Source organism: Syngnathoides biaculeatus, chromosome 6 (genome assembly GCF_019802595.1).
Source record: "Syngnathoides biaculeatus isolate LvHL_M chromosome 6, ASM1980259v1, whole genome shotgun sequence".
NCBI classification, from domain to species: Eukaryota; Metazoa; Chordata; class Actinopteri; order Syngnathiformes; family Syngnathidae; genus Syngnathoides; species Syngnathoides biaculeatus.
Genome location: NC_084645.1, coordinates 20,568,005 through 20,580,215, shown reverse-complemented (window position 1 = coordinate 20,580,215; position 12,211 = coordinate 20,568,005). Strand labels below are relative to the sequence as shown.

General features: G+C 47.6%; 2 protein-coding genes across 4 annotated transcripts in view; one reads left to right on the top strand and one right to left on the bottom strand.

Moving 5' to 3' along the window:
• The first annotated feature begins 132 nt into the window (after nt 1–132).
• fam185a (family with sequence similarity 185 member A) lies at nt 133–5,912 on the top strand. The gene is made up of 8 exons (XM_061823254.1): nt 133–680; nt 1,667–1,776; nt 1,911–2,000; nt 3,030–3,168; nt 4,843–4,884; nt 4,969–5,064; nt 5,545–5,679; nt 5,772–5,912. Exons 1-8 carry the CDS (start codon nt 272–274, stop codon nt 5,882–5,884), a joined length of 1,134 nt encoding a protein of 377 aa, XP_061679238.1. The 5' UTR covers nt 133–271; the 3' UTR covers nt 5,885–5,912.
• A 416-nt stretch (nt 5,913–6,328) lies between these two features.
• Nucleotides 6,329–12,211, bottom strand: part of fbxl13 (F-box and leucine-rich repeat protein 13) — a 29,232-nt gene continuing 23,349 nt past the window's right edge. For 2 of the 3 annotated variants that reach the window (XM_061823248.1, XM_061823249.1), the window contains 9 exons: nt 12,027–12,125; nt 10,540–10,660; nt 8,680–8,842; nt 7,712–7,831; nt 7,515–7,638; nt 7,346–7,426; nt 7,017–7,151; nt 6,568–6,731; nt 6,329–6,465 (listed from right to left, as the gene is read on the bottom strand). In XM_061823248.1, coding sequence (XP_061679232.1) covers nt 6,387–6,465; nt 6,568–6,731; nt 7,017–7,151; nt 7,346–7,426; nt 7,515–7,638; nt 7,712–7,831; nt 8,680–8,842; nt 10,540–10,660; nt 12,027–12,125 — 1,086 coding nt within the window. In that variant the 3' untranslated portion in view covers nt 6,329–6,386. The remainder of the gene's footprint in view (nt 6,466–6,567; nt 6,732–7,016; nt 7,152–7,345; nt 7,427–7,514; nt 7,639–7,711; nt 7,832–8,679; nt 8,843–10,539; nt 10,661–12,026; nt 12,126–12,211) is intronic. The other variant, XM_061823250.1, reaches the window with a different exon arrangement.

The following is a 12,211-nucleotide window of genomic DNA, read 5'->3' as shown; positions in this document are numbered from 1 at the left end:
AACGGGCACAAAGATAAAACGCATTCACCCCGGTCGCCATCTTGTCCGGCCCCTCCAAGCGGAAGTCTGCGTTTTACGTTGACGTGACGTCACCCTGGTCGCCATCTTGTCCGGCCCCTCCAAGCGGAAGTCTGCGTTTTACGTTGTCGCGACGTACGCGGACGTAAGTTGACAGCGTCTGTCGCAACGTGACAATGGAAACCTCGGTTTAAGTAAACAAGTTTGCAGCAACATCCCGACGTCGACACCGTAAAATTGTTCATTATTGACCATGTTGTTGTGGAGCGGCGTCGGACTCGTCCACTCCTGGTGTCGGACGGCCAGCCGCCGCGGGCTCCTCCGTCGCTGCCGGTCCGTCTTCACGTCTTCGCCGAGGTTCGCCAGCCAGGACCGCGAAGACGAGGCGAGCCGCCGGCCGCCGCTGCGGGAGTGGAGCCTGGAGGTTAGCCCCTTCAGCACGGTCCGGGCGCGCCTACCTTGCAGCGTCTCCGTCCGGTCCCTGGACCCGCACGCCTTCCCCGAAGCGAACCGAGCCTTCGTGGCGGTCCACGGAGGCCGCGAGGCGACGGACGCGGAGGACGTCAGCGTCCGCTATGACGACCGGGCCGAGGAGCTCCTCATCACGGCCGAGAGGGCTGAAGGCGACTTGTCTGTGGACCTCTCAGTACCGGTCAAGAGCAGTGCGTTCACACTGCAACTCGATCCTTCGTATAAACAACCGTGCTGAAATATTAAATGAAAAAACAAAAAACAAAAAAAGTTGAATGCTCGGGAAGCGTATTACTACTACTACACACACACACAAAAAAAAGAAGTCGTGTTTCACATAATGTGAAAAGTTTCTCATAATTATGTGAAAGATTTTACATAATTTCACATTATTATTATTATATTATTGGTATGGCAGTAATACACTTCCGTAGAATGCAACTGAACCGCATTTAAAAAAAAAAGTACTCTAGGCCTACTTGGAAGGTAAAAGTGTACTGTAAAAAAAAAAAAAAAGTACTCCAAGCCTTTTGGATAAAGAAAAGTTGAAGCCGCTGTAATATTAAGTTTGAACATAATTCAACTGTGCTTAAATATAAGAAAATAAAAACATGTACTCCATGATACAATTTAAATGCTAGTGCTCGTGAAACTAACAAAATATTTTGTAAAACCAAATAATGGATTTAATTCAAATGTGAATGTTGTTTTGGGCGAGGGAATCCACAGGTTTGTCCTGTAGTGCTGAATTTTGGTTGTAAGATGGCGTATGAGATGCGATGGTGTAAAAAAAAAAAAAATATATATATATATATATATATATATATCCGAGCAGAAAAATTGGATGCATGTACTGTCACTGCAAGACAAATTGAACATGGCTGGATCCAATTTTTGCTGGCAACACAAAGCAAAAAAAAAAAAAAAAATCAAACTGAGCCAGAAACTTGTTAGTTGTGGCACTTGTAAGTCAAGGCACAACTGCAAATGTCAACTCGAAGAGATTTCGTCATAAATATGCAGTCCACGATGCAACGTGAGCTTTAGTGCTTATGCAGTATAGTATGACAAATGCTAATTACGAGTTTACGTCTGTGTTGGTGTCGATTGATCATCCACCGTGACACGTTCTGATCTGCGATCTGCAACTTCCGCTTCTTTTGTACGTGCGTCTCAGATCTTTTCATCAGCACCCGCGGCAGAGGAAACGTGCAGGTGAAGAACATGGAGAGTGACGTCTGCAAGGTGCGCACAGAGGAAGGAAACTGCTCGCTGCGTTCGGTCAAGGTCAGTCGGGCAATACGACGTCCGATGGGCAATGCCATAGACGGGCTAACAGAAATAAAAACAGCCGTGTCGGTAGATCTAAAACTTAAAGCCATTGCACAGAAACCCGCTCGATCTCGTACGTTGTACTTCAGGGCCATCGGGTGGAGGTGCGCTCAGGTGGGGACGTCACAGGCGAGGGTACGATACACGGCAACGTGGACATCAGCGCTTTTGGAAAAGGTGTAAGTCCAACACGGCACACCACAGATATGTTTTAATAACCTGGAACGGGAAATGAACGCCATCGCAAAGAATGGCTGACAACGTAAATTCTAATAAGCAGATCTTTGTCCAATCAGAATGCAGCGCGTCTGTTTTGCCACTCCAATCTAATCTGCTCAAGGTCTTCAGAATCAGGAGTTCTGGAACTTCTCACAGCACGTCAGCTAGCCAAAAGGTCACTTGACCATTTTGTGGAAGAGCATTTCACTTTTCCTGCCCTTCCCAACGCGGAAAGCACGGAAGCACACGGTCTCTAACAAGAACTGCTGCTCACTCTACTTCTACTTCCTAGTTTACCTGACACCGGCCCCCTCCGCTCTTAAAGGGCTACACTCATAATTACAAACAGAACACACACCGGTAACTTTATACCTGCGGGCATGACGGGTGGACCACACCCGTAATTTTATATCTGCGGGCATGACCGACCACAGCCGTACATTTTTCAAATGTGAGTGACTGATATGTAATATATAGCAATTACAGTGAATAGTTTTTGGGCCAACCCGGTGAAATGGGCTCATTTCTCGTGGCCCGCTTGAAGACTCTTTGTTTGACAATCACTGACTTCAAGTGGTTTGGCAATGGGACCATTTCATCCTCACAGCTAACGTTAGCATTTTTCCCTCCTCTGGTCGGTCGGTCAGAGCAAAACTTTTGATTGGCGTCACAAATGGACCGATTAATATGAATCAACATCGGCGGTCACTTGTTTTTCTTTTCATTTCTGCCAAAACTGTTCTGAACTCCTCGTTTTGACGCATTTGGCACATTTGCATTCTGTTCTATTGCATTTTTGTCTCGTATTGATAGTTTTGATTAATAAAGATGTAATAGTGGTGGCGTAAAAAATGAAAACGTGAAGGCCCACGTAGCAAACGCGCAGCCCACCGCTGGACGTGACTGAACACAAGGGGGCAGCAGCAGTTTTCAAACGCGCCACTTGTACCGAAAAGTTGACTGTGTGCCGCTGTGCATGTGTCGCGCAGGCGGTACGCGTCAAGAAGCTGCAGGGCACCGAGATGAAGGTCTCCACCGAGCACGGCGGCCTGACGGTGAAGGCCGTCTACGCCGAATCCAGCCGCGTCTCCTCCTGCACCGGGAAGCTGGAACTGGGTCTCGTGCACGGTGATCCGAAAACAACAACACGCTCGTGCTCTGTGATCGGGTCCGCTTCGGGGACGTTAGACCCGTTTCTGTTGGGAGTTTTCGCTTCCCTCCACCTTCCCCCCCCCCCCCCCCCAAAAAAAAAAAAAAAAAAAACATGGAGTGATGCCTTAACCCACGTGTGCTTTTTTTCCCGTTTTTGAGCTGTCGGTTGATTGAGAAAAAAATGGACTCCTATGATTTTGCGGTATTCTGCCACAACAATGCAAATGAAAACGCGCCGTCTGCTTCTGCGTTCCATCGCGTGGACTCTCCAACTGTAAATTGCTTCCCATGCCCGCTGCCAAAAAGGCGCATTGAGATGAGTTTGCAGACATAATCCACTTCTTGAAGTGGTTCTCGCTTGCCTGTTGGCTCGGAAACTGATTTTTTTTTTTTTTTTGCTCCTCTCCCTCGGGATATTATGTTCGGGAAGTGTCTTGCAACATTTAACTCTTTGCCAATTTTTTTCACCGGATATTAAGCAGACTGGTTAACCAGTTTCATCAGCGTCGAAAGCAAAAGAATCTGCGCACGTAGCGTGAAATGTTCAAATATCTTCAGAAATGTTTCTTTTACCTTTAAGGGTTACCTTAAGGCAGTGATTCCCAAACAATGTGCCGGGGGAAGTTATCCAATTTTATGTAATTGCAAAAAAAAAAAAAAAGATTTATTTCCGGGAAATAATGTATATTTATGCATCTATTTATGCCAGTGATGCACAATGACAGACAGAACAAAAAAATCCTCTTCTATTAGATGGCAGGAAGTACATTCAGTAATTAATCGATCCATTTTTGGTGACGTTTACTTTTGTTTGGTGGGATTTTTCAATTGTAAAATATGTGCCTTGGCTCTATAAAGGTTGGAAATCGCTGCTTTAAGGGTCAAAAAGTTCAATAAATCACGACAAATTGTCTTCATTTTCAAAACTATGAAGCGATGACGAACATTCTTTTGTTTCCGATTCCTCTTTTTGAAACAATTTGAATAATTCTGTAGTTGAACAGATTTTATTGGCTTTCTGATTTAAAGCCATCAATTTGTACGTATTTAATCATAATATGAGGCAATCGATGGTCCGTTCACGTGGGTTCGCACCCAAGTGAAATCATAACTACGACGATGCCCGTGACAAAAAAATGGCTTTGACCCCTCCCCTCGGCATCTACTACAGCCAATCATAGTGCGGCGGCGTGTGGCTTGCAGCCAATCATATTGGAGCAAAGCGTGTCCTGTCGAGAAACCGTGAGAGAATCCTAAAAAATGAATCCCGGTGTCCACTCAATTTCGTGTCGATTAGTGAAATCGGTGTCAGGGACTGAATTATTATTATTATTTCCTCTAACTTTCCAATGGGGAATAATGAAGACTGCCCCCAACCTCACTCGAGGTGCCAGTCAAAACTAAATGATTTTTGTCATGGCAGAATTTTTGCATTTTCCTCAGTGTATTTGTTGGAGGTTAGGAATTCAGAGTTGGGGGGGGGGGGGGGGGGGAGAGACACACACAAAAAACAAAAACAAAAAACGATACGTCACCCGACCAGAATGTGGAATTCTCTTCCTGCGGGCCACATGTCGGGAAGCGTTGCCAGTTATCTTCTTTGCTGCACTTTTGTCGCCGCACTGACTTTTCCTTCCGCTTTGTCCGAAGGTGACGCCACTGTGGAGAACATATCAGGCCACACACTCATAGGTAAACGTTCTCTGATCGCAGCCTACAACGGAATGTTTCGTATTTTTGGATAAAAATGTAAAATGTTTTTGTTGCTTTCGTCAGATGGCTCCAACGGCCTCTTGAAGGTTTCCTCTCAAAGCGGCGCCATCGACGTGTACGTGGGTGACGGCGCCAGCTCGGAGGTGCTCAGCCAGGAAGGTAAGAACTCGCAAAGAGTAAAATTGGATCTCGTCTGATGCGGCTTAATGGCCGCAAAGGGGCACTGGAGCAGAAAGGAATGAGACCGGTGGAATATATGTGCCGAGGAAGTGACTTTTACCGGCCCGGCACTGTTAGTGCTCTGCTAACTTATTACTGCCGTTTTTCAGTGATTTTTATCAGTAATTTTTTTTTTTTTTTTTTTTTAACCGGGCCTTTTAGCGCGGCGGCGCTAGCGTTAAACACTCTTGTGTACCGTTTTTCTTTGTGAATATGTCGTGTTTCAATGCGGGACCTGCGGCTTTTACACGGCTGCGGCCTATCTATGTACCAAATGGTATTTCCTTTACAAATGTACCGGGTGGGGCTTTTTAACCAGGTGCGCTCCGCAGGCCGGGAATTACGGTACTTACTTTCAGTATTATCCCCAAACCACATCATTTCCTTTTCGCCCAGCTCATCCCTTCTTTGTTACCACAGGAGCGGTGTGCATCCGCGCCCCCTCTTCGCTACGAGCTGAGGTGGACCTCTGCGGCGCCTCGGTTGACGTCAGCCGTGATGTGACGCTGCGCCGGGTCCAGCGGAACACCACTGAAAACCAAACCAGAATCACCGGTGAAGCATTTTCCGTCACGGAGGCAGCACTTCATACAATACAATTTGCCGACCTTGAAATGATCTCTTTTTTTTTTTAACACGACTTTCAGGCCACATGAACTCCGATGGTCCAGTGGGGCAGCGGATCCGAGTCAAGACGGAAAGAGGTCCGGTAACTCTGGGGACGCAAAGCTGGCTCCAGTCCCTGAAGTTGGGAGGCTGAAAAGAGCGCCGCTCACACATACTGTCATGTTACAACTGTGAAGAAAATGACGCTTGTGTGCTGTCAAATTTGTATTTAATCAAAACATGCCTATAATTATTACATTTTACATTGTAACATTCTTTTACAGTCGACATGAAATATCGCCTTCATAAGTCCTTGCATAGTTAAAAGTGCATCAACAAAAGATGCCAAACGTTTCCCAAAAACGGGATTGGAGTGCAATTTAATTTGAGGTAACCGAACATGATTTGAATACACGCAAACAATTTGAAGTAAAAATAACGACCTGTGCCGAGGTGGTTCTGTGCAAAGTGTTGGGTTTTTTTTTTTTTGTTGGAAGAATTACTGGAGGTACTCGTCGGGCGGTTTTCGACGATGAGCCTAATTTGCTGCTATTTTGGGCCTCGGCGGAAGCGTGCACGTTACTGAAATCCATTCAAGCTTCACTGGTGGGATTGTCAAGCGTCCGGATCCGATTCCTCCGTGCACGTGGCTCGCTTTATCGAAGCCACAATTTGGTTTGCTCGTTGCTGTACTCCCAGTGCTGCACGTACGGCTGCAGCCTCATGGCGGCATCCCTGACACGAACGCAGACACACGCAAAAAGCCGCGTTGGAGAATCCTCGTAAGACATCCGCGTGGCAGGACGACGCGCTACGTTTTATTTTCGCCGCTCTTACTCCGAGACGCGGTTGCAGCCGTGCATGGTGATGGACGAGAGCGGCGGGCAGAGCCTCTCGATGTATCTGACGGCGCGATCGGTCAGCGCGCATCTGCTCACGTCCAGCTCCCGCAGGTACTGGGCCGCCCCGTGTGAAAGGCACTGCATTCCCATGTCGGTTATCTGGGGGGGGAAAAAAAAAAAACAAAACTCGTCACGTTGCGCCACCTGCAAAGTTTGAAAATCCGCTGGAAAAAAAAGATGGAAAAACCCGAGACCGATCGACACCAACATTTCTATTTTGACAGGATGTGCGGAAAAAAAAAAAAAAGGCTCAAGAACCCATTCCCGCCATTTTGGACGACTTTCTGGACTCGTACATCGTAATATTGTTCAACTCTGACGATCGTTTGATAGGCGTGTTGTTAACTGGATGTCATGAGACGTTGAGGGGTGTCCACCGCTTACCTTTGGACAATCTGCCATCCGCAGCGTTAACAAACCTCTGCAGTAAAAGGAAAAAGCTTTGATGGCCTGGTCGGACAGTTCCGAGCAGCCCGACACGTCCACGTACTCCAGATCGGTCACATACTTGCACAAATTCTACTCCAGAGAAAACAAACAACGGGGGCAGTAAATTACGGGCTATTGAAACGATTTCAGCGTGCCAACATTATTTCTTATGTACTGATGGAAAGTGTAACAAGAGTACGAAGGGACGTGGATACACTACGTAGACCCAATTGAGGTACAGTACTATGTCATGTATTTTAGCCGATAAGAGTCAAGGTTTGTACCTCCATACCGACGTCCGTGATGTTGATGCATTCGGCAAGAATCAACTTTTTCAAAGGAACCTCCTCGAGAGCAGCCAGGCCCTGAGAATTGAAGAACACAACGCAATCGCGCACGAATCCCGCGACCCCTTCGGGGGCCCGTAAACAGCGCGCAAAACAAATACTTTACATCGTCTTGAATGTTGCAGCCGCTGATGTCCAGAGAGCTGATGGAGCTGCCCATCAGACACTCCAGGGCGGCGTCGGTAATCTGCTCGCAGTAGCTCAGGTTCAGGTGGGACAGTTTGGTAAACCTGGGGAGGAAATGACTCTGATGAGCGCCTGGGAGAGTAAATCTGAGGACTTGAGATTGTGAGCCAAGCGTACCTGTGACCGATGACGCCGATGGCCGCGTCGGTGATCTGACAGCAGTAACTCACGTTGAGCTCTCGCAGTTTGTTGGCCGAGGGGCTCTCGGCCAAGGTAAGGAGGCCCTTATCCGTCACCCTGGAACGAGACGCGCGGTTACATTGTGAACTCGAGTGCTTCGAAAAGTGAGCTCCCGTGAGCCAGAACTCGCGACGCCACCAAAATAAAAGGCTTGGATTTTGGCGATAAAGAAAAAAGCACCGCTGCCGCTATCTTTAAAAAGCAAAGACCAAGTCCGAAACCTCGGTGTTCTGATAGATTCCGCACTGACCTTCAACGGTTAATATCACTAAAACCGCCTTTTACCATCTGAAGAACACGTCCCGAGTGAAGCCTTGCATGTGCCAAGAAGACCGGGAGAAGCTCATCCGTGCTTTCATCTCAAGTGGACTTGACTATTGTAACGGTCTTCTGACTGCGCTCCCCAAAAGGAGCATTAAACAGTTGCAGCTCGGGTCGTGACCAGAACAAAGCGGTCAGAGCATCTAAATTCCAGTCAGTTTTCGAGTAGATTTGAAGCTTCTGCTACTGGTCGATAAATCACTAAATGATTTTTAGCTCCTGAATACATGACAGAAATCCTAACGGAACACAAACCCAGCAGAGCTCTGAGATCGACTGAGTCGGTCGGGTCAAATAGTGGAGCGCAGAGTCCCAAGCAAACATGGCGAAGCGGCATTTAGCGATTATGATAAACAGAAAAATGGAAAAAGTTGCCAACAGAAGTGACGTCAACCACAAGTGGGAGTGATTAATCTGAAAGTCATACTTGCACTTTTCAGTGATGCTTCTTGCACTGAAAACTGTTTTAATTGTACTTTTGTATTTGAATCCTTTGCTTTAGACGCACGCAGCTTTTCCCGGGCCCAAAACATCCGCCAACCCTCCGATATACAGTCGGAGGGCAGGCGGGGCGACGCACGCACCTGCTACAAAGCGAGATGTCCAGATACTGCAAGTTCCGGAGGGTGGCCACAGACTTGAGGGCGGTGTCGCCCATCTTGTGGCAGTGGACGACGTGCAGCCGGCGAAGGCCTCGCGAGCCGCTGCACAGCGCCTTCCAGCTCACGTGGCTCACGTGGTTGTTACCTGGACATGCAACGACTCGCTTTTCTTTCACGACGACAGTATGGAAAACCCCTTTGAGCATTTAGTCCATATTCTTGATGTACGGCTTAAGGTTCATGCGCTAGTACACTTTGTCCTCAGTAGATAATCGTACAATGGATAACTACAAAAGTTTTTCCTACTAGTAGTTAGTATTATGAGCCATGTCTTGCCACCAAAATACCCATTCGTGGTTTTGCCTCGCTAACACGTAGCAATAGTCAAGAGCGCCGAGTTGTTTTTGCCACGGGCCACATCGTAGTCACGGTATCCCTTCAGAGGGCCGCCTCACCGTGGTATGACAAATACACAACAAATTCCTGGGGAACTGGTTTTGAAATCAGAAGTCGGGGCATGGTGGGTCGGCTGGAATGGGCTGGCCTCACACTTCTGAGGTCCCGGGTTCAATCCCGGACCGGTCTGTGTTGGGTTTGCATGTTCTCCCCGTGCCTGCGTGGCTTTTCTCCGGGCGGGCACTCCGCTTTCCTCCCACATCCCCAAAAAAAAACACGCACCATTAATTGGACACTCTGAATTGACCCTAGGTGTGAATGTGAGTGCGGTTGCTTGTCTTGACGTGCCCTGCGATTGGCTAGCAAGCAGTTCAGGGTGTACCCCGCTCGCCTCCTGCCCGTTGACAGCTGGAATAGGCTCCAGCACTCCCCGCGAACCTTGTGAGGATAAGAAAATGGATGGATAGATGGACAACAGCTTACTCAACTATTCTGCAAAAAGGGCTTTGGCTTTAAATTTCGGCAAGAATCAAGCAAATTCACAAACGATTTGCTTTCTCGGGTCCCATAAAACGATGTGGCGGACCAGATGGGGCACCCGGGCCTTGTGTTTGACACTTGTCCTTGTTGCTCATAGATTTCAGGAGGATACGAGCATGTGACACATGCCTACTAGTTGGGCCTATTAGTGTTACTATTGCAGAATAATTTACTGGTAGGGTTTAATTGCAGACTACTCGGGTAAGTGCGGCACTAGGAGTGGGAAAACGTCATGAAGGATCCCAAATAAACACTCAAAAGGCTTTCACGGAAAGTCGTTCCAGCATTTATTCTATATCCTTGTTATCCACTTTAAGGTCCGTGAACTAGTATCCTCCATAGGCTCAATATAGGACAACTTTGGAGTACGGGTAGGACAAGTACTTTTTCCTAGGGAGGCAAAACTGTTGGCAACTGCCTGCTACCAGAACGACTATGTGATATTTTAAAATTGTACTAGCACTAGTAGCACACGCAAATGTCTAGTAGTGCACAATTTTGCCTGACAAGTAACATGTAGTTGCACTACTAGCATGCCAAAGTTGTCCTACTAGCGTACAGAAATGTCGCCCAGTCGTGAAAAAGAAGTATCAGGAAGGCAAAGTCGTTCTTGTAGCGTGACAATTGTTCTACCAGTTTGTTAAATTGCCTTACCGGTGAGGACAGAGTGTGCACTAGTGCACGGATCTTTAGCCAGACTTTTCCTCCATTCCTCACCCACGAGAGTTCCCTTGACCGACCGGGTCAAAAGCTCCTCGATGCTTCCGTACCAAATAGCTTGCCATAAAGTCGCGCAACCTTTGATTTGACATTCTCAAAATAGTGAACGTACGAGTGGACGGACCGCGTGCCGGATCTTGAGAAAATGGGCTAAATGCTCCAACGGCTTTCGGCGGAGGACCTCACCCTCCAAGCTGAAACTCTTGAGTTTGGCCACTTCGGCGATGGCTTTGACGGCGGCGTCGGACAGTTGCCACGCCTCCAGCAGAGAGATGGAGGCCAAACAGTGGCATCGGGCCATCAGCGCCTGCACGGGGCACAAAGCGCTACGGTGGCTAATTTCCATCCAAAGTCCAAGTGGGGGAATTTGGGAAATACCGTCATTTCCGGCGGCTTTTTTCGCACGCTTTCAACCTTGCCGTTTATGGGGTGATGCGGCTAATTTGTGCATTTTTTTTTTTCTAACGGCCGCAAGGGGGCACTCGAGGGGAAAAGGTAAGACGTGGAATACATGTGCCGAGGAAGTGACTTTTACCGGTATGTTTTTTTTTTAACTGGCCGTGTTAGCGCGGCGCTAGCATCAGCGTTAGTGCGGCAACGCTAGCGTTAGCATTAAACTCTCTGTGTACGTCTTTGTAAATATCTCGTGTTTCAATATGGGCACTTGGAGCTTTTACACAGCTGCGGCGTGTGTATGTACCAAATGGTATTTCCCGGGTGAGGCTTATAACCAGGTGCGCTGTGCAGGCCGGGAATTACGGTATGTATTTCAAATTGATGGTCATTGAGCGGAAAGCCATCATATTCAAGCATAAATATCAACATTTCGGTTTGTCTTGAGCAGACATCCATGCAAAATAATGCAATTGAAATTTCAACTCCCAAAATTCCCAAGTGGAACCTTTGAAAGTTACACTGTACATTTTTCCAATCGTGTAAATCCCGATAAAGTCCCCATCAATTCCCATGTAAAGATTCCGAGAATTTTGCAACCCGACGATAGTATTGGGACACTTTCACTTCCAGGGGATTCAAGTTCTTTTACACCAAGGAGACAGAATAAATGCCGGCAAGTGTAGTGGCATGCTCCACTTATTTCCGTGTGTTGAAGGTGTAAAATCTGTTAGCCCATCTATGGCGCTTGGAATTAGAAAGCTCAGATAAGCGCCAGCTTTCCAGCTTGACTCCGAACAGGATAAGCGGCACCGATTGGATGGTCGGATGGAATTTAAGTGTGACTTGCTGTTACGTGTCCCAAGACTGTTGCATATCTATAGCGGGAGTTTTGATTTACATAATAACATGATTTTCAGCAAAAATAGTCCCGACATTTCTCTTGAGAGCTGAGTTCTGAAGGGGAAAAGTCTGTGCCACCTTCCAATTTGGGAACATAGCACATTCACGATCCTGGAGACAAAATTGTCAGGCCACGACACTGCTCTTGATTAGCGTCGGAATGCGGAATCTGCTCCTTGCTGGGGGGTGGGGGTCTAGTCTAGTGGTACAGTTTTTCACGTCTTCAAAAGAAAACGTAGAAAAGGAATGTGCGATTCCTCGCGTGCAACCCAATTGAAGTTTGAAAAATGTCTTAAAATGTTTCAGTCCGCGGCCCTGACAGGAAAAGGTTCGGACAGCCCTGGTCGAGGAGTGACCTCGAAATCCAGCAAACGTACAGAGATGGCGTTGTCTGACAGGTCGTGCACGTCGTTGAGCAAAACCTCCCTGAGATAAGGACACGCTTCGGAGATGTAAGCGAAGCCCGTCGCCGTCACCTACGAGAGAGACGCAGAACAAAACGTGTCTTCACTGGAATGTGAATCATCCCCGCCGATCCTCGCTCCTCACACTTTGCGGGCCC